Raw genomic sequence first — 21537 nt, 5'->3', positions numbered from 1 at the left:
TCCTATTGATTATTAAATTAAAAAATACATAATATATTGTAAGTTTAAAAGTAACAGTAAAATGAATGTTAATGTACCTACCCAGATCTTTAAGGTACCCATGGCACTGTACAATTACTCTTCCATGGACAGATACATAGCACTCACTCCAGAGATAACCACTACACTGAAGTTTGTTCCTATTATTCCCTTGGTTTTCATTATACAGATTAATCAAAAATATATGCATCCCTTTAAAAACCTAATTTTCGTTTTGCATATTTAGTTTTGCACTTGATAGAAATGAAGTGATTCTTATGAATTCCATAACTTGTTTTTTAGTTGTTGTTCATTGTGTTTATGAGATTTAATGACTATAGTTCATTCATTTTACTGCTGTATAAGATTTCATTATATTTATATACCACAAAGGGGATTTTCTTAGTCTGTGGGCAATTGAGATTTTTGTTTCCAGGTTTGTTTTGTTTTTTATCTGTTTGTTTGCTATATACAAACTTGGCTACTATGACTATCTTGTACATCCAGAACTTCTCCAAGAATTAAAATTAGTATATGCACAACATTATATTAGTAATGCCACATTGTTTTCTAAACTGGCTATAACAATAGCCAAGGCATAAGTTTCAGTTGCTCTACATTTTTACTGCTACCATATTATTAAATTTTTGACTTTGTGAAATTAATTGAAAAATATTGATCACTTTTCATGTATTTATGGAGTTATACTGACTATAGGAAATCACTAAGTTATTTAATTCCTCAGCAAACTACAAAGAGAAAAAAAATCAAAAATCACAATACCATTAAGATAGTATTTGCCTCTTTCTTGCTGTGTTGAAATCTAATCATGAAAATAATGATGGGTGAAACTACTTGCAACCAAGAATGACTCAAAATAATGGGACGAAACTATTCCAGAAGTCACTGAATTCTTCACTGCCACATACTTATAATTTTTAAAAAGCCAAAAAAAATTTAATTTTATTCCCAACCCTCTGACCTGGAGTACACTGCTTTGTGATATTCTGTGTGACAAAAGGAAAAGTATAGATAAAGCATTTTTGTATTACCTCAAAGAGATTTTTATCTCAAGTAAAAGTGAATTATTATCTGAGTTGTAAGCACTACTATTACCTTATTTCACTGTACTCCATATTAACTTGAAAGAATAGCCAAAAGACAAACTATAATAAATGACTTGGATATTTGGATATAACTTGGATATTTGGAATCTATTTTCTCAAAAATCAGTGACGTGCAGTTGTCACTTCAAATAAACAGTGTCTGCTGTTTATGATAAAAGTTAAACATTCAAGTAAAAATTTGATTTTTGTAAAACCTGTATCCACTTCTGTAAACTTGAGAGCTTCCTAACATGTAAGGCTTTTCTGATGATCAGTGATGATATAAAAATTGTGATCTTGGGGCACTTGGGTGGCTAAGTCAGTTGAGCATCTTATTGATTTCGGCTCAGGTCATGATCCTAGGGTCACAAGACTGAGCCCTGTGCCGGGCTCCACACTGAGTATGGAGCCTGCTTGGGATACTCTCTCTCTCTCTCTCTCTCTCTCTCTCTCTGTCTCTCTCCATCTCTCTCTCTCTCTCTCCCTCTGCCCCTTTCCCCCAGCTTGTGCTTTCTCTCTCTCTCTAAGGTAAAAAAAAAATTATAAATTAAAAAAACTGTGATCTTTATACATTGCATAAGAAAACATGTTAACATTTGCAAGATCTATATAACCTAGTGAACCATTTTCCAAAGGACCAATGTATATTACACAATCATGCATTAGTAAAAGAATTATTCATAGTGCAAAATAATAGTTTTTATAGATGTCATTGTTTTTAAATTGGCCACATTAAAGATTTTTTTAAAAAGCCCCAGTAAATTCAGGCGATAGGGATTAGCACCACTAACAAGCAAAATAAAATAAAATTTAGTGCATTAAATTATCTCATTATCTCATTCAATCCTCCAACATGACTAAAGAGTATGTATCACTGTCTCAATTATAGATAAAGAGACTAAGATTCAAAATTTTAGATAATCTTAAAGTAATACAATTACTAAATTGCAGAACTGAAATTCAAACCCAGATCTGACTAGTCCAGAGGCCATCACAACACACTGCCATCTATGTATTCTTGTATTCTAGCTCTTACAAACTTTTTAAAATTAGTCCCCCAAATCTTTCTGTATCCCCCTCCCCCACTTTTTTGTAAATCCATATAAATTTTACTAGGTAGTGGTTAGAGTCAGAGTAATATATATATAATATATGTATCCTATATATATATTATATATATATGTAAGTATATATATATATAATATATAAAATATATATAGGACTATATATATATTATATATATATGTAAGTATATATATATATATATATAATATATAAAATATATATAGGATCTTTCTTAAGATGTTTGCTATAGGATTCTTCAATCCTTTTTTTTAGACTCTGAAGTCAGCCTGACTCATAAAAATACAACCACTTTAAGTTTATTTACTGCATTAACTCCATTTGTTAAGCTTAGCTTAATTATCACTGGTGCCAAACCAGGAAAAACCAGGAAATAATTATGAGTGAATTCCAGCCCCAGGATGTACATTTGTAAGATGCAAGCTTTGTCTTATATTGAGCAAGAGTGCTGACTTTGTCCCACACATTGCCAACATATCCAAAGTTAAAATTGAGGATTCAAAGGCAAATTCTTTTATATACTCTTGACAGCAAATATTGGAATCCTGTCATCTCTTATTATATAAGAAGAATATTTTAAGGTTAGAGAAAGAGGTAAGCAATATTTCCCTGGTTTCTACTAGATAAATGTCTATGCCAAACACAGAGTCTCCTCTTTTCATCCCCAAAAAGCAATAGAAAATCCACAGTTAAATGTGAACAGTTGATTGTACTTAATCTGTATTCTATGCTATAAAGCAGCAATACATTTTCCATTAATATATGACAAGCTATATGAAAATGCAAGAAAGTCAAATTATTTCAAAAGGATTATTTACCTACTGAATATTAACTGAAATTAAAGATGCCCAAATTTAAAAAGTTGGGATATCTAAAGACAACCTTGACTATAACAATATATTACCATATATTTATAAAATATATGCTATAAAATAACATATTTACTGATCCTTAATTTTCCTCAGCATTCTTTTTAAAAAAATTTTTCAATGTTTACTTATTTTTGAGAGACAGAGCATGAGCAGGGGAAGGGGCAGAAAGAGAGGGAGACCCAGAATCCAAAGCAGTCTCCAGGCTCTGAGCAGTCAGCACAGAGCCCAACGTGGGGCTCAAACCCACGAACTGTGAGATCATGACCTGAGCTAAAGTCGGACGCTTAACCCACTGAGCCATCCAGGTGTCCCCTCAGCATTCTTAAATTAGCTTTGTTTAGCTCTTACACACTCATCTTAATGGCTTTTATCTAGTTTCTTTTCCATCCCCATTTCCATATTCTATAGACAACCTTGCTTTAGTACCAAAGCTCTCTACCTGACTTCTGTACTGGAATTGATGATTACTGACTATTGAGAAACAATAATAAAACATCATTTAGCTATATTGTCACTCAAGCTGGACTTAATTTATTAAATAAAATAATTAAATTCAATGAAAATGTAGCTTGTAAATTTTAGACTTTCTCTTCCTGATTTCATAGTTATGTCCTTGAAGAGATCTTAGCCTCATTGGGCTAATTTAAGTAATGAATGAAGCATCTCGTTTTGGAGAATGGAAGGGCCAATTTGGAGACAGGGAAGCAAATTTCTTGCCACCAATAGTACACAATATGGAAGAAGCTCCAAACTTTCAACTATAGGCTTTTAAACCTAGAACTGATTCCCTTTGAATCAAAGACAGCTTTTTCCCCTTACAGAAATGGAATCTATAAGAAAATGCAGCAGCATTTATAATACTCTTCCAGCTGAACTCATAATTGCACCACGTTCACTACCTATCTCTTAACTGATGGTATCACATTTTTCCATTATCAGGGTAGGGTGTTGGTCAGGAATTCCATGCAATTAAAATTATGCCCACTGGGATCTACTGGCCTCTTAAAATCTAGATAAGGTTCCACGCAAATCCATGGAAGTACAAACCTCTCCTTAAGATTTCAACATTTACCCAGATGACATTCTGAAGTTACCTCTGCCACTGTGTTTCTTCCTTAAATACTCTATTCCATGTCTTGTTTATCCAGAAATAAAACCAACTTTGCCTATATTTCCTCAACCAAACTAAACTAAACTAAACCAAATATTTAGAGCATTTGTAAGTGCAATAGAGTTCATCAGATACTGGGGTTATCCTAAAGAGATGCTGTATCACATATAGCCCAACATACTTGAAATACATTAATAAGAGTTTTCTTTTCTTAAATGTCCTCATCCCATGCCTAGGACAAATGGTTTCTCCTCACTCAGTGCACATTTCTCCAATTATTTCCTGGCTCCTCCTGCTTCTTGTCTGCCTCTTGTTTTCTCTGCCTTTCCTCACCCCTGGATAGCTCCACAACTCCAAGTTAGAATACTTCTACTCAAGTCAGAACAGTTCAACGCCTATTCCTGGACAATTCCAACCAAAACCATAAGGAAGAAAGTGTGACAAAAGGGCCTTCCTTTTAGAATAATCTACCATTCCTCAGTGGTAGTTGTAAACATGGAATGGAATTTTTTTTCCAACTCAAGACTTGAAACTTTCTTATAACAGTTCACTCTAACACAGGGAAATCCTATGCACTTAGGCAATTTCTACAAATTGCCACCATTTTGCTACAGTAATGCCCGAGGCCATCCAGGGTTTCATTTTTATATCATAGCAAATGATTTAATTTGGGCCACAAAAGACATCAGACCATGGCTGAGGCAACTAGTTAGATTTCTATAAATTTCCCTTCCCTTTCCTTCTGAAAATTCTCTCAAAGGTCCAAATATTGCTTTCATAAACTAGCATGACAGTCCTGCACTTTGCCCTTGCCTTTCTCCCTTGTTCCTTTTTTCCTTTTCCTTTCTTCCTCTCTTCCTCCCTTCCTTCTTTCCTTTTTCTTTTCTTTCTGTCCTTTTCTTTCTTTTCCTTTTGTTCCTTCCTTCCTTCCTTCCTTCTTTCCTTCTGCCTTTCTTTCTTTCTTTCTTTCTTTCTCTCCTCTTTATTTTCTTTTCTTTCTTTTTCTTTCTTTCTCTCCTCTTTATTTTCTTCTTTCTTTTTCTTTCTTTCTTTTTCTTTCTTTCTTTCTTTCTTTCTTTCTTTTTCTCCTCTTTATTTTCTTTCTTTCTTTCTTTCTTTCTTTCTTTCTTTCTTTCTTTCTTTCTTTCTTTCTTTCTTTCTCTTTCCCTCTTTTTCTTTCTTCTCCTGCACTGCAAGCCATCACCACTCCCATGTTGACATATATGGAAGAAATTATCTAAATATTTTGAAAAAAAATTTTCCCAAAACTTTCTAGTGGCAACTACTAAACTGGGAAATTACTATATCAGCCAAAATAGCCTTACCAGCACTTGGATAATAATGGTGAAGACCATCACATGAATTTGGGGATTTTTTTGGTTTTGTTTTGTTTTGTTTTGTTTTGTTTTTGTCTCAAGGATTCTTTTCCTTCTTCTCCTAGCTAACTCTTACTTATCCTTGAACTTCAACATCCCTTCCTCAGGGATTCTTGCCTTGACCTTCTAGTACATCTAGTACATTAACACAAGCACTCTCAATGCAAACTGCCCACCCCCGCACTTTGTCACCGCTGACACTTATTACACTTTATTTATTACCTCTTAGTGCCTGTCAGTGCCATACCTTCTGAATATGAGACCCTGCGAGACTTGCACTTAACACGATCAATACTCAGTACATATTATTTAAATGAATAAACAAATGATAAAGCATTATTATAAGGTTTCTTCCTAGATGATGTAAATTTTTGCATTTATTTTTAGGGAAAAATAGTAAAACAGAATTATTACTGTTCTGACTTAAAAAAAACACACAAGGAGCATCTCATTCAATAGACCTCAGAACTTCAGACAAAATAAGGGTTTTATAATCACGAAAAGGATAGTCTCCTTTGTTCTAACGTTAAATACATAGTTTTCAAATACCCTGTGGTTAATTACCCTGAGGCCAGATTCAAGCTAGCATGAAATAAGCACTACTTAGCTGTAGCTGTAGCACATGGGTAATTTTCACAATGCTAGAGAATGAAATTGAGTCCAAATCTCGAAAGAACACAAGCTAAGAAAGTAATTTTGCAGAGATTTTTTTAAAGTCAGTCTATCAGAATCCATTTGCTCTAGGTTTTTAGTTGCTTCATCTCCAAATATTCATCTTTATTTTCCAGCATTTTCTGCACTTACACTTTTAGAGAGAATTTGTAATCCATCAAGGTACAATGTGTACTATACCAAATAATTATTTTAAAATGTGTTTCGGAAAAATATATATATATTACAGAGAAGTTCCACATCATTTTAACCCAGATCAAAGGTACATGTTACTGCTGCTTTTAGATGTAGAAGTAAAATTTTGAGCTTCAATTCAAGCAGCTGAAATGTCCTAGTCTCTTTAGAATCTGAAGTCCAAACTGAAGCATCAAATCTTTGCACAAAACATGCTTTGACAGCTTTTGGAGAAATAGGTAATTTGGCCAACTGAGCATACTGACTTCTGGAGCCATGAGAAATATCCCAGAAGACCCTTCCAGTCAGGATGCCTTTAGCACATTGAAGGATACTCTTAGTGAGACCCCAGGGCTGGTGGACAGGAAGCACAGTATAGCACATTGCCAACATCCTTTTACTCTTACCAGGTTTCTTCAGTTTTAAGTTATATAACACAAGCTAAGTTAAGATGGTTTTGCTAAACATTACCATTACCTGGTTATAAACCTGTTATAATCTGTTATAAGTTATAAACCTAGAAACTCCTTCTAAACAGAGCAAGTTACTCCCTTTTCTTCATCCTTTTTTGATCCTATGCCTAATTAGAATTAAATCTTTTAGGATAATAGATACTTATTGGACTTCATTAAAATGTCCTGAGTAAAAATATATCAAAAGAGTCTAAAACGCCATACCCTGCATATTAAGTGCAACATGTGATTGATTGCTGTTAAATTTAATGAGACAAGTATATTATAGCCAAAGCCCATACACAACTTTGCAGTTTAACAATAAGCCCACAGACAAATGAATAAATGGTTAAAAATGCGGAGTAAAATGTCCCAATAGAAAAGCTGCAGTTTAGTCATTTTTATTCATTCTCTAAAAGAAAAAAAAATCAAATTGTCTCTAGGCTTACTATCCAAAAAAGTAAGTCAAATGATTTATAAAAGTCAAATAAGAATACAAGCTTCCTTATAATACTTGACTTCCTACTCTCCCCCCAAAAAGTTGCTTATTTAATAAATATATCTTCAACATAGATTTCCACAATTCTGTGGAATAGTTTTCTCAATTACTATCATTTCCTTAAACCTTCTTTTCCTCCAGAAATGAACTGATATAAAGGCGTACTGATTAAAAGTCTGTCTTCTCCAAGAAATAACTGTTAAGGAGGATGTAGAGAAAAAAGAACCTTCATGCACTGTTGATGGGGACATAAATTGGTACAGCTGCTGTGAAAAACAGTATGGAGTTTCCTTGAAAAACTGAAAATAGAAATACCATACAATTCAGTAATTCCACTACTGGGTATTTATCCAAAGAAACGAAAACATTAATTCAAAAGATATATGCACCCCTAAGTTTATTGCAGCATTATTTATAACAACCAAGATACAGAAGCAACCCAAAGTGTCCATCTATCGAATGCATAAAGAAGATGTGGTTTATATACAATGGAATGAATATTAGCCATAAAAAAGAATGAGATCTTGCCATTTTCAACAACATGAACCACCCCAGAAGGTATTTTGTCAAGTGAAATAAATCAGACATAGAAAGACAAATATCATATGACTTCATTTATGTATGGAATGTAAACAACAAAACAAATGAATAAATAAGCAAAAGAGACCCATAAACACAGAGAGCAAACTGGTGATTTCCAGAGGGGATGTGGGTGGGAGGTGGGAAAAATGGGTGAAGGAGAATGGGACATACAGGCTTCCAGTTATGGAATGAATAAGGGATGGGGATGAAAGGTATAGCATAGGGAATGTGGTCAATGGTACTGTAATAGCATTGTATGATGACAGATGGTAGCTACACTTGTGGTGAGCATAGTAAAATGTACAGTTACTGAATCTCTATGTTGTACATCTAAAACTATTGTAACATTGTGCATCAACTACACTTCAATTAAAAAATAATTTAACTCTGTCATTTCTTGTTTAAAAGGGTGAATATTAAATTTGTTTAAGCGAAGATGCAGCAATTTGTTACTGTTACTATTATATGTATTTATTTGTTATTGTTGCTGTTGTTGGTTAACCTATTTGAAAAGCGGCAGAATTTCTTGACAGATGTTATACATCTATACAAAACATCCTCACTGCCTATATCTGTAGTCCATGATAATAATAAAAGCTAGTACAATTTAAAAGTTCTTTCCATGCATAACTCTGAAATGAGCTATTAATGTGGGATATTAATATTATCTTCTTTACCGAGGTAAAAACAGAGCAATGTTCAGAGGCTATTCCCAAGTCATGCTGTTACACTTGGACAAAATAGAAACTCAGATCCAAGTTGTGTGAGTCAAAATTCAGTGCTTTTTTAAAAGAAATATTGCAGATTTGATATCTAATACCTGTCGATATGTTAAAAAATTACCTTCTCTATAGTTGATTCATAAATAAAATAAATTTGGACAACTGTCATAGTTCTGAGTCATCTTTGATCTATGTTCCAGCCAGGTCTTCCATTTATTTTCATTTACGTGGCACTGCTCCAAGTGGAGTTAATGGTTATATGAAGCATTTCTTCTACTCTCCTTGCACTTCGATATTTAGCAAATGCCCTGACATAAGGAATTCTCACCAGATGTCCCAAACAAGGCTCATGTCATTCTTCAAAGCCTTGCTGCTGTATCTGTCACATGACATTTACATTAAGTGAATGACAGAGTGTTGAATATGGCAATGATAATGGGTAAATGTTATTCATGAATAATTTTAATAGTGTTGGTATTTAGTGTTTGCTAAGATTCATGTTTTCTCATCAATTATTTTCTGCCAAAAGCTTCTCTGAATTACCTGAGCTCTAGTCCCACCATCCAAGCCTATGTGAATTCATCACATTACCAAGGGCCAGTGTAAGCTAAGCTTAGAGATTCATAATTTAATACATTTCATGAATGTAATTTTAATTCCATTTAAGGTATTTTTATTGCTACTTTAGAGGAGTTTCTTTCTGGCTTAAAATACAAATGTTTTGTAGTTTTTAATAGTCACATACTGCACAATTACAAGTAAAAGCATGATTTTAATTTTACTATGAGACATATTGAATTACATCAAATACCTTTTCAACATTTCTTCTTGAACTACTAGTAGTATAAAATTGTAATAATAGATTTTCTAATGATGAACTTTCTTTAAGTTCATGAGATGAAACCAATATAACTATGATGTACACATCTAATACACTATTGCATTATTTCACTTGCTAATATTTTATTATGTATATTTTCCTACATGATAATAATTAAAATTAGTATTTCTTATTTATGTTACTTTTGTTAAAATTTTTTAGCTGTTTATTTATTTTGAGAGAGAGAAAGTGCATGCATGTGAGCTGGGGAGGGGCAGATACAGAGAGGGAGAGAGAGAATTCCAAGCAGGCACTGTTTGCATTGTCAGGGGAGAGAACTTCTGCACTGTCAGCACAGAGCCCCATGTGGGGCTCTATTCCATGAACTGCGAGATCATGACCTGAGCCTAAGTCAAGTATGGCATGCTCAACCAACCAAACCACCCAGGGGCTTTTATTCTTGCTAAATTTTGATATCAGAGTTATGGATACAAGGCAAAATCACAAACTACTTTTTATTTTTTACACTATGGAAAAACTAAATTGCACGGAAATTTTAGCTTTTCTTGGACATTTGAAAGGAACTTCTAGTGATATCACTTGGCTACGGGTTTTTAATTTTTGCTTTTGTTCTTTTTTGCTCCAAATTATACTTTTGAAGAGTACTTTTTACAATTTCTATTTATACCATATTAAATTTTTAATTTCTATCTCCTTGAATAAATTTAGTAGCACTTTTTTTAGAAATTAATCAATAACATCTAGATTATCAAATTAGCCTCAAGTTATATAACTCTATCATAATTTATAATTTTCCTAGTTTTCTTTGTATCATTTATTGTATTATCTTTCGCATTCCTAATAGCATTTTCTTTTATTATGTTCATTACATAAGGCTAGTTGCTTATTCTTTTTAATGATAAAACTAAAGGAGCAACATCACTTATTAGTCCCAATCATCATACCTTATAATTAAAATTCCTCCAAATCATTGTGTAAATTTACTCTTCCCTACCAAACTTCATTTTCTTGGCTGCTCCCTAGCATGGAGTGCTGGAAACAGATTAAATACTTTCATTATTTGAGCTCCATTTGTTTTTTAATGCATATGCACATCAACCTTGTTTCCAAAAGAAGACATCATTACCTTTTTTCCTCTTGTTTGAAGAGTTTAGGCAGTCTGGTTTTTTTCTTCAGGAATATTTTAGGATATTGCTTTATAAACATATTGTGAGCTGACAGGATACTGTAAGAACTCTGGCTTTAAAAATAAGAGAGACAAATTAAATTTTAAGTGTCATAAGATAATAGTTTCCAAGGAAAGATTTTTGACTCAATACATACAACTTAAGTCTATACTATTTAGCCTAAAAAAACAAATGACAAAAATATGAAACATAAACATTCTGTGCTTTAAAAAGATCCACTATAAAAATTGTTCATAGTGTGCCTCAGTAAGAAATATTTTATGAATATTAGATTTATGGGAATGTCAATGTCAAAAATTTAATTTTTAAGTTCGGCCTTCTTAAAAGTTTTATTTCTGTAATTGATTAAAGCCCTTACATAAAATATGCCACATAATTAAAATTCCTCCAAAATAATTCACATAGAGGTCACATATATATCACCAAAAAGTATATTTATCTGAATCCTTGCAATGATTTATGAAAATATCATGTACTCTTTTTAGAACTGGAATAAAGATATGTTAGAGCAAAAGATCAACATTTCCCAATCCACAAGATCAGTGGAATCAACTGGGATGCTTTTTAGAAGTACGGTTTTCTATCCTTTTTCTGAAGAAAGATCTCCAAGTCTAGAGGTCTGCATGGGCCTATTTTAAACATCCTTCTCCAGGGGATTCCTATTTGTAGCCAGATTTCAACACACCGCAAATATAAAAATGCCAATAATCCACAGGATATAGTAAATTATCATTCAGTGTCAGGTAATGACATTTGTTTCTGGAAAATCTGCTTCATTCAATTTTCAATAGACAACCACCATGAAAAATTGATCAGTTTTTTTAAATGCTAAGCATTCATCTTGACAGCTTATTTCAATAATTATCAAAAATGATCATACTTAAAAACGAACACTGATAAACATCTTTGTCAATATTTGCCTCATGGCAATGAATATAAAAATACTTGAGAAATCTTTTATTTCATTGTCAGTGTAAATAATAGCAACACATTATAAAATATTTATAACAGCTTTTTTTCTCCAGGCCAAAGTTTCCTAAAATGCCATATTAATTCTTTACACAAAACAAATACTACATACTTTAAGAATGTTATCTAAGTTAATTTAACTTAATTAACTCAAATAGTGCAAAGTGAATTTGATTTAATATACATTAAGCATTTTCATGCCTAATCTTACACTATAGAGATACATGAAGCAAGAATCTAATCTGTTTTAAATCCAGTCACATATCATTAGAAGCTTCTCCAAGATCTTTTTTTCCCCCAACTTAGAATTCACATTCTACATTTATCTATTTTACACATCTACTTGTAAAACATCAGGTACTTGTTATAGGCCAAACACTGGGCTAAAATCTTTACACTATTTTTGTCTCATTATATATTTACACAACCCGATAAAGTTGCTATTCTTTATTGCCCATTCTACACATAAAGAAACTGCAAACTTAATTCATTTAACTAGTAAGTAGAGGACACAGGGTACAAATGAAAACTATATTGACTTTAAAACCCATTGTCTTAACTTTTTGGATACACTGCTCCCTAAACAATAAAACATGTTAGTTAATACTAAGTGCCAGTCACTATTCTAGGCAGTTTACATGTAACGTATAATTTATCCTTACACAACTATATCAGCTGATATTCCTATCATCCTCATTTGGTAGATAAAGAAATTGAGGCCCATGAAGTACAAAATTATGGTCTCTTTCCTTTGTCTACACGGAGCCCATGCTATAAGACTTGGAACCTTACTCCAATCTGTGATCTGGATAGACCATCTTTGGAGTGGCTAAGAAGCTTACATCAAAATGCTAAGACCTTCACTCTTGTCATTTTCCATGTCTATGACTGAACTGCCTGCTTCATCTAATCCTTGAGAATTTTCAAGGTGTGGTAGCTGATGTACATGGACCAGTGTTTATGATCTGTCTCCAAGTTAATATCTTCAAGAAGTAAAAAATGTGGAAGGCTGAAATGGAAAAGACAAATGCTAGAACTAGGCATGATATAATTTTCAAAATGAGGACCTAAGTGCTCTATGCTGCTATGATGTATACTCTACATCACAAAATGTAATCTGGCAGTATATGCGTATTCTAAGTCTCTTTTGAAATAAAAACATATAGTTCTGTGTGTTCAGTAGGTTGCATTATTGTCTAAAACTATGTGAAGTATGCCAATAAATGCCTCTAAATATGCACAAGAGAAGTAGATTAGGAGAAATGGTATAAATATAATTAGAAATCCAGGGATACAGAAAGATTAAGAATTATGGCAGAGTCAGAAAGTAGACCATGGATCCAAATAACTATTTGACACTTTAAAACTGTCCACATAATTTCCTAAGCTATGAGTAAGCACTCTATGGACAAAATTCTCTACTTTATTGAAGCTCACCTGCAAGGAAACTCACCTGCAGAGAAACCCCAGTTTCCTCAGATGAAGGGGAAATACATACAAAACCTATAGATTTACACACCAGAACTCTAGAGCACTTTCAGGATGCTTACAATAGCCAAGCAGGTATTAAAAGGTGGGGTGTGTGCCAAACTGGAAATAATGCCCATAAAGAGAAAGCCACAACCTCTCTCTCTCTCTCTCTCATCTGTCATGTCTTAAGATAAGTCTAAAATGGCCAGATCCTACAGGTTTTCATTTTTTAAAATTTTTACATAAGCCAGAAGTTTGAACTCTCATGTGAAATTTTTATTTTTAAATATTAGCGACTGCTATAGATTATTGTGTTCCTCCCCCTCCCCCATATTCATATGTTGAAGCCCTATCCGCCAATGTGACTGTAACTGGAGATAAAGCTATTAGGAGGTAATTAAAGTTATATGAGATCATGAGGGCAGGGACCTAATCTGTTAGGACTGGTGGTCTTGTAAGAAGGGGAAGAGAGAAAGATCTCTCTCTGCACATGCACACACCAAGTAAAGGCCATAAGAGGACACGACAAAAAGGCAGCTATCTGCACGCTAGGAAGACAGCTCTAGTCAGAAATGAAACAACTGGCACCTTGATCTTGGACTTCCCGTCTTCTAGATCTGTGAGAAATAAATTTCTGTTAAGACAACCTACAGTATTATGTCAACCTGAGCAGAATAAGACTGTAACATACTTTTTAAAAATTTTTAAATTACTGTGTGAATCAATCAAAATAATCTTTTAGCTCTACATAAATTACACTATCCCAGGCCAGGGGACAGGGATACCAGTTAATGGCCTTGGCAGGGTTCCCTAACTGCATGACAAGTAGTTACTTTTTGCCTCCTCTACTAGATTGTGCCTACAATAAGAAATAAAAGAACCCTATGGGGCACCTGGGTGGCTCAGTTGGTTGAACATCCGACTTCAGCTCAGGTCATGATCTCGCAGTCTGTGAGTTCAAGCCCCACGTCAGGCCCTGCACTGACAGCTCAGAGCCTGGAGCCTGCTTCAGATTCTGTGTTTCCCTCTCTCTCTGCCCCTCCCCTGCTCATGCTCTGTCTCTCTCACACTCAAAAAATGAATAAATGTTAAAAAAAAGAAATAAAAGAACCCTAGTCTTGGGATCAAAATGACCTTTGTTTGTGTACTAATTTTTCTAGTTTATATCAAGTTAAAAGTATTAAGGTTTAAAAGTATTAAAGTCATTTAAGCTTTATATGCTTTACTTGCTTATGTACTAAATGATAGATACATGTCTAAATAATAATAATTCAATGTTTAATATTCAATTATGTTATATCTATCTTAAAAACTTCCCTATGCTACAACAAACCATGTCCCTTTCTTCCTGGGTACAGGGCTAACCTACATTTCCCAACTTCTCTTGCACTTAGATATAGTCACATGGCTAAGTTCTAGCCAAAGGAACATGGAAGAGAGGGTGGGAGTGATGTGCACCATTTCCAGACCAGGCCCATCGAAATCTGCCCCCAATCTCACCAAAAAACCCTTCTATAAAAGATTCTCTATGTCTTTTTCCTTTCCAGCTTGAGGCAAATTAGCAGGTTAAACTTGAAAACCACAAAGATGAAAGAACAAAAGTTTGAAAGAGGCCTGAGTTCCTAAACCAGAACAGCCTACCAATCAAATATAACCCTATAGGGCTTGATGTGAGAAAGAAAGAAATTTCTGTTGTGTTATACCACTGAGATTTAGGGTTTGTCTATAATGGCTAGATTTCCCTAACTAGTTATATCTTCTATATCCCATTCAGTTTTGCTTACAAGTCTGGGAACATAATATACTTTTAATAAAATACTTATTGATTAATTATATTTATGTGGCTTCCCTAAGGCAGTTTACATTTTTTATTTTAAATTAGTTAAAACGAGCCATAAAGGTTGGATCTATTCAACCACTCATAGATTTTTTCTTCCTAAATTTGTCTTATAAGTATTGTAGCATCTAGTCATTTATGTGATGAAAATTGAAAAAATGTGAATGTTATTCTTGCAAACTAGAAGAAAGCAGAGGTACAATTTGATAATAATTAAGTTCCTTTTATATATATACATAAAAATATAGATATAATATACTATTATACATTATGTATAATGTATATATTTATTTTATTATATATTACCTTGTATATAATGGCTTTTATTATTTTATTACAAAATTAAAGAAAGAAGAAAAATGCTACATAATAAGGCCAATGTATTTAAAATGCCCTGGCTACTAAATGAAAGATCAATCAATCAGCAGTCTTTAGATAATGTCACTATAAAGTGTCATGCAGTTCAGTTTTCTCCAGACTTATTTTTAAATATTTTGGAAATGTAGTCTCTACTTATGAATTCATTTGATCATCTTTCTTATCTATGGATAAAGCTCATTACGAGTGACTTCATGGCGTCAAAATTATTTGATTAGTTTTTCAAAGGAGTTCCACATGCCACTATAATTGATTAGCAGATATATTAATCATAAAGATCAACCCCTTTTTATTTTCATAAAGTTCCTAAAGAAAAATTAAAAGATCTATTTTGACAAAGCCAACTGCAAAGATATGACTTGAAGACTGAACCTAACCTTTTACAGGGATATTGATCTGTCAAAAAATTTTACTTACCCTATTTTCAGAACAAATATCTGATTAGCATGTAACCTGATGTTGTGGTTTATCTTTTGCAAACTATTTCATCTTCTCATTTATTTATTTCTAGAAAAGAACTACCTACCTTTAAGATTACTGTAGTAGTTAGAAAAAATAAATGCAAAACCATGGCCCATTTTTTTATAATGTATTAGCCATGTAAAAATAATAACTATTAATATAAATCTAAGTACAGAATATATAGCATATAGTAACACATTTTTTATTTTATTACAAATATAGATATATAAACTCCATTTTCAGTGAAAAAAGAACAAGAATTTGAGTCAACTTTAAATCCTTCTTTAGCAAATACATATGAAGCTCTCAAGTTAATGTCAAGACTAAAATTGTCTAGCCACGAGAGAGACTTCTTTATTGAAAAGGACTTAGCCAATGAGTCTGAATCTTTTACATCATTGGAAGAGAACTATTAAAGAGAAAATATCTGGCATTCATCTTATAGTGTAGAACATCACATCTTAGAAAGAAAAATCTTCAGTTACTACATCATGGCAGTCTTGATTCTCTGAAGAACTCTGTTGTTGCACATATCATGCACAAAGAATTTTCTGTTGCATTGTTGGTCTCACAAGAAGAAAGTAATTGAGATATTGAGATCTCCAAAAACCATCACATTGCAAAAGAAAAAAAAAAGAAATTAAAGTGAGTTGAATAGGTACCTAAGATGTGAGCATGAAGCAGACAAAGGGGTAGGGTTGTGAGGAGGGCACTGATAAGAGCACTGCTGAGAGAAAAATGTACCTTGACCCAGGAAAAAAGAGGGTAGCTCAGCTTGAGAAATTTGCTTTGGAGAAAGATTTTTGAAGGAGAATGAAGTAATCCCAGTTTCTTGGTATACTCTGGTTCTAAGAAGAGACAGTTATAAATTCTCCCTGGGGGAAATTATCCACAATTTAGGTCTTATGTTATTATATGTTAAGAATAAGCAAAACTTTCATAGAAATTTTATGTGCAAAGACAAGTTACCATGAATGGAGCATTAGATTTATACTGTTAAACACTATAATCCTGGTATGTTAGATATAGAATATAGAACAATATAAAATATTTGTAGAAATAAAGGTAGAATAACAACCATGATCCATAACAAAAGATTATCACGAATGACCAGGCAAATTTGAAAAGAGAACTTGGTAGAACTTCTCAAAATTAAAATTATAATCATTAAAATGAAGAACTCAATATGTTAAAGATCAAATTAGAGAGAGTTGAATAAGAAATTAAATTTGAAGACATATTTGTAGAAATTCCCAAACATTCAGGGAAATAATATTGGCAAAAAGAGTAGACAAAAAGATCAATGAAACACAATAGCAAGCCTCAAAATAGATCCACATGTATACAATCAAATGCTCTTTGACAAAGGAGCAAAGGCAGTTCAATACAGAAAGGGTAATTCTTTTTTCTTTTCTTTTTTTAAGTTTATTTATTTATTTTAAGAGGGAGAGAGCATGCATGCAAGCAGGGGATGGGCAGAGAGAGAGGGAGAGAGAAAATCTCAAGCAGGTTCCACACTCAGCACAAAGCCAGACATGGGGCTTGATCTCACAAACCACAAGATCATGATCTGAGCCAAAACCACGAGCTGGATGCTTAACTGAGCCGCCCAGGTGCCCCAAGGATATATACATTTTTTAATTATGCTGTAACTGGACATCTATCTGGAAAAAAAAAGTGCAGGGGGACACAGACTTTACAGTCTTCACAAAATTAACCTAAAATGGATCACAGACCTAAACGTGAAGTAAGTATAAAACTTGTAGAAAATAACATAGAAAAATAATCTAGGTGACCTTGGGTTTGGCAATAGCTTCTTAGATTACACATCAAAAATATCATTCATGAAAAGAAAAATTAATAAGTTAAACTTTATTAGCATTTAAAACTTCTGCTTGCAAAAAGACACTATCATGTAAATGAAATGACAACACACACGCTGGGAGAAAATATTTGCAAAACACCTATTTGATAAAGGATTGGTATCCAAAATATAAAAATAACCCTTAAAAATCAACAATAAGAAAACAAAGAACCCTATTAAAAATGGTACAAGATATGAACAGACACCTCACAAAGAAGAACATTAGCATATGAAAAGATTCTCCATATATGTCATCAGAAGCATGCAAATTAAAATAACAAGATAATCACCACACACTTACTACAATGGCTAAAATTCAGAACACTGACAACACAAACTCCTGTCAAGGTTGTGAAGCAATAGGAGCTCTCATTCATTGCTATGGAAATACAGTGGTATAGACACTTTGGAAGACAGTTTGGTGGTTTCTTACAAAACTAACAATACTCATATAATACAGCAATTGCACTCTTTGGTATTTACCCAGGTGAGTTGAAAACTTAACATACACACACACACACACACACACACACACACACACACCTATACATGAATATTTATAACAGCTTTATTCATAATTGCTAAAACTTGGAAGCAACCAAAACATTCTTCAACTGAATAGAGAAACAAACTGTATTACATCCATACAATGAATATTTTTCAATGTCAAAAGGAAATGAGCTATCATGTCATGAAAAAACAAGAAGGAACATTAAATGCATCAGTGAAGAGAAATAAATCAATTTGAAAAGGCTACACACTGTATTTTTCCAAGTATATGGCATTCTAGAAAGGGTAAAACTATGGAAATAATAAAAAGATCAGTGGTTACCATGGATTAGGGAAGGATGAAAGAATAGGTGAACACAAGGGATGTTTAGAGCAAAAAATACTCTGTATGATACTGTAATGATAATTACATGTCCTTAAAATCTGTCAAAGACCCTACCATGTACAACCCAGTGAACCTTATTATAATTATGGACTTTAGTCCATAATGTACCAATATTGACTAATTAATTATAAGAAATATACCATACTTATTAAGCACGATGTTAATAATATGGGAAACTAGGAGACAGAAGTAAAGGGCATTTGGAAACTCTACTTTCTACTCAATTTTTCTGTAAATATAAAACTCAAAAAATGAGATATATTAAAAATATATGAATGAAATAAAAAGATTTACTTTGTTGTAGTACACAATGAGAAATTAAGATAAGAAGAAATTTGAGAGTGGAACTCCAATTGGAAATGTGGTAGACCTGGAGACAGGTAATAAGAATGAGAGTTGAGTAGTACATAAGAGGTAAATAACAAGTATTAGTAATACAAAGGAACAGTAGAATCTAAGTATAACATATGGAGAAATAAAGAAACAAGTGAATAAAACATGCCTGCAAGATTTGCATGCTTTGATTACTGAGTAAATGATAGACATTCAGCAAATATGTTTTGAATGCAACTGCGTGCATTCTGCACGCAGAGTTCACGTTCAACTGTGTGAACCAAAATAGTCAATGAAAATGCAGTGGTGAACCAAACTCCTAAGGTTGTTTCACTCTGGTAGTTTAGAGTCTAATTGTGATAATATTGATAAGGAATGGAGATGAGAAGCAGGTTTTCATAAGAATATGAATTTGTTTCTTAAATCAAGATGTGGGAAGAGGGGATGCCTCAGTGGCTCAGTTGGGTAAGCTTCTGACTTCAGCTCAGGTCATATCTCACGGTTTGTGAGTTTGAGCCCTGCATTGGGCCCTGCTCTGGCAGCTCAGAGCCTGGAGTCTGCTTTGGATTCTGTGTCTCCCTCTCTCTCTGCCCCTCCCCTGCTCACACTCTTTCTCTATCTCTTAAATAATAATAATAAAAGTTAAAAGAAAAGTTTAAAAAATCAAGATGTAGGGAAATTTGAGGGTTAATGACATCTTAGAGATTATAGCAACTTCTTTAACTGGAGAAACTTTATTTAAGGAAACATTCTCTAGACCAGAGTTCCTTAAGTGGGTGAGAAATGGGAGACTAAGGGGATTATGGTTCCTGGACCCAATTCCAATGTATGTGTGAGTTCCTGGACCTAACTCCAATGCATGTGGGGAGTGAAAGGTGGCTCCTGCACAATACCAAGCAACTTTGGGGACTCCAGCAGAGTGTCTGAGAATTCAACTCAGTACTAACAGTACCTGGAGATCTCAGATCCCATAAGTTAAGGGTTCAGTCCCACAACTGATCCCATCTCACTTCAGATGCCAATCACGTGTAGAAGATCCCCAGGTTACCCACAATTCTGTCCAATTTGGCTACAATGGCAGGTTCCTGTGACTCTCTCTCTAAGTTCAGGTTTGGCTAATTTCCTATAGAAGCTTACAACAGTGTTAGGGGGACCAACTCCCCCCACCATCCAAATCTCTCTCACGCAGTTGAAAATCCACATAAAACTTTTGACTCCCCCAAAACTTAACTACTAATAGGCTACTGTTTACCAGAAGCCTTGCTGATAACAAAACTGTCAATCAATACATATTTTGTATGTTATATGTATTATAAACTGTCTTTTTACAATAAAATAAGCTAGAGAAAAGAAAGGAAATAATAAGGAAAATACATTTACAGTACTGTACTATATTTATCAGAAAAAAATGCACATAAGTAGAAGGAGCTAAGATGGCAGTGTAGTAAGAGTACCCTAGGCTTGCCTCCTCCCTTAAACACAGCTAGATAACTATCAAATCATTCTGAATACCCAAGAAATTGACTTGAGAACTGACAGAACAAACTGCACAACTAGAGGGAGAGAAGAGGCCATACTGACAAAGGTAGGAAGTGGCAAGACATGATTTCAGGAAGAAATAGATCATGGTACTGAGGAGAGGAGGGAGCCCTGGTCATAGAGAAAGGTAAGAGATAGTAGAGCACACAGGGATATGGACAAGGAGAACACTTTCCCAAAACCATTGGCTGGGAAAATGAGAGAGGCTGATTTTCATGAGTTTTTCCAACCAGCAAGGCTCAAAGAATGGAGTTTTAGAGGTAGGTGGGCTTGGCTGGGATAGAGACATGAGGACGCTGCCCTACTGCTGGAGAAAAAGCACCCAAAATAAGTACCTAACTTATAAGGGAAGACCCATAAGACTAGCTGCATAACTCTCCACAGAAACTTGGTAGGTCAGAAGGGAGAGGCATGATATATTCAACGTGTTGAATGGGAAAAATATACAGCCAAGAATATTCTATCCAGCAAGGCTATCACTCAGAATAGAAGGAGAGATAAAAAGTTTCCCAAACAAAAACTAAAGGAGATCATGACCACTAAACCAGCCCTGCAAGAAATATTAAAGGAGACTCTGAGTGGAAAGGAAAGACAAAAAATGACAAAGACTACAAAGAAACAGAAAATCTCCAGATACAATGACAAAACAAGTAATAAAATGTCACTAAATACATCTCTATCAATAATTACTCAATGTAAATGGACCAAATGATCCAATCAAAAGACATAGGGTGTTAGAATGGATAAGAACCAAACAAAAAAACAAGCAAAAAAGACCCATGTATGTGCTACAAGAGACTAATTTAGGCCTAAAGACACCTATAGATTCAAAGAGGGTATGAAGACAGATTTACCATGCAAATAGACATCAAAAGGAACCAGAGTAATACTTATATCAGACTAACTAGATTTGAAACCAAAGACTGTAACAAAAGATGAAGAATGGCAGTACATCATAATAAAGAATACTATCCAGCAAGATCTAACAATTGTAAATATCTTTGCCCCCAACATCGAACACCCAAATATATAAAACAATTTATGACAAGCATAAAGGAATTAGTTGATGATAATGCAATAGTCATTGGGAATTTA

At 33.7% G+C, this 21537-nt stretch overlaps 1 protein-coding gene across 5 annotated transcripts in view; it reads right to left on the bottom strand.

The window, feature by feature from the left end:
- The window catches only part of CNBD1 (cyclic nucleotide binding domain containing 1), a 460555-nt gene that overhangs the window by 410478 nt on the left and 28540 nt on the right, over window positions 1-21537 (bottom strand). For 4 of the 5 annotated variants that reach the window (XR_006212925.1, XM_042973091.1, XM_015538490.2 and 1 more), the window contains exon 3: window positions 10635-10748. Coding sequence is in view for 4 of the 5 variants with exons in the window: in XM_042973091.1 (XP_042829025.1) it covers window positions 10635-10748 (114 nt within the window). In the remaining variant the exon portion in view is untranslated. The remainder of the gene's footprint in view (window positions 1-10634; window positions 10749-21537) is intronic. The other variant, XM_042973093.1, reaches the window with a different exon arrangement.

Source organism: Panthera tigris, chromosome F2 (assembly GCF_018350195.1).
Source record: "Panthera tigris isolate Pti1 chromosome F2, P.tigris_Pti1_mat1.1, whole genome shotgun sequence".
Taxonomy (NCBI): domain Eukaryota; kingdom Metazoa; phylum Chordata; class Mammalia; order Carnivora; family Felidae; genus Panthera; species Panthera tigris.
This window is presented reverse-complemented; position numbering and strand designations above follow the sequence as displayed.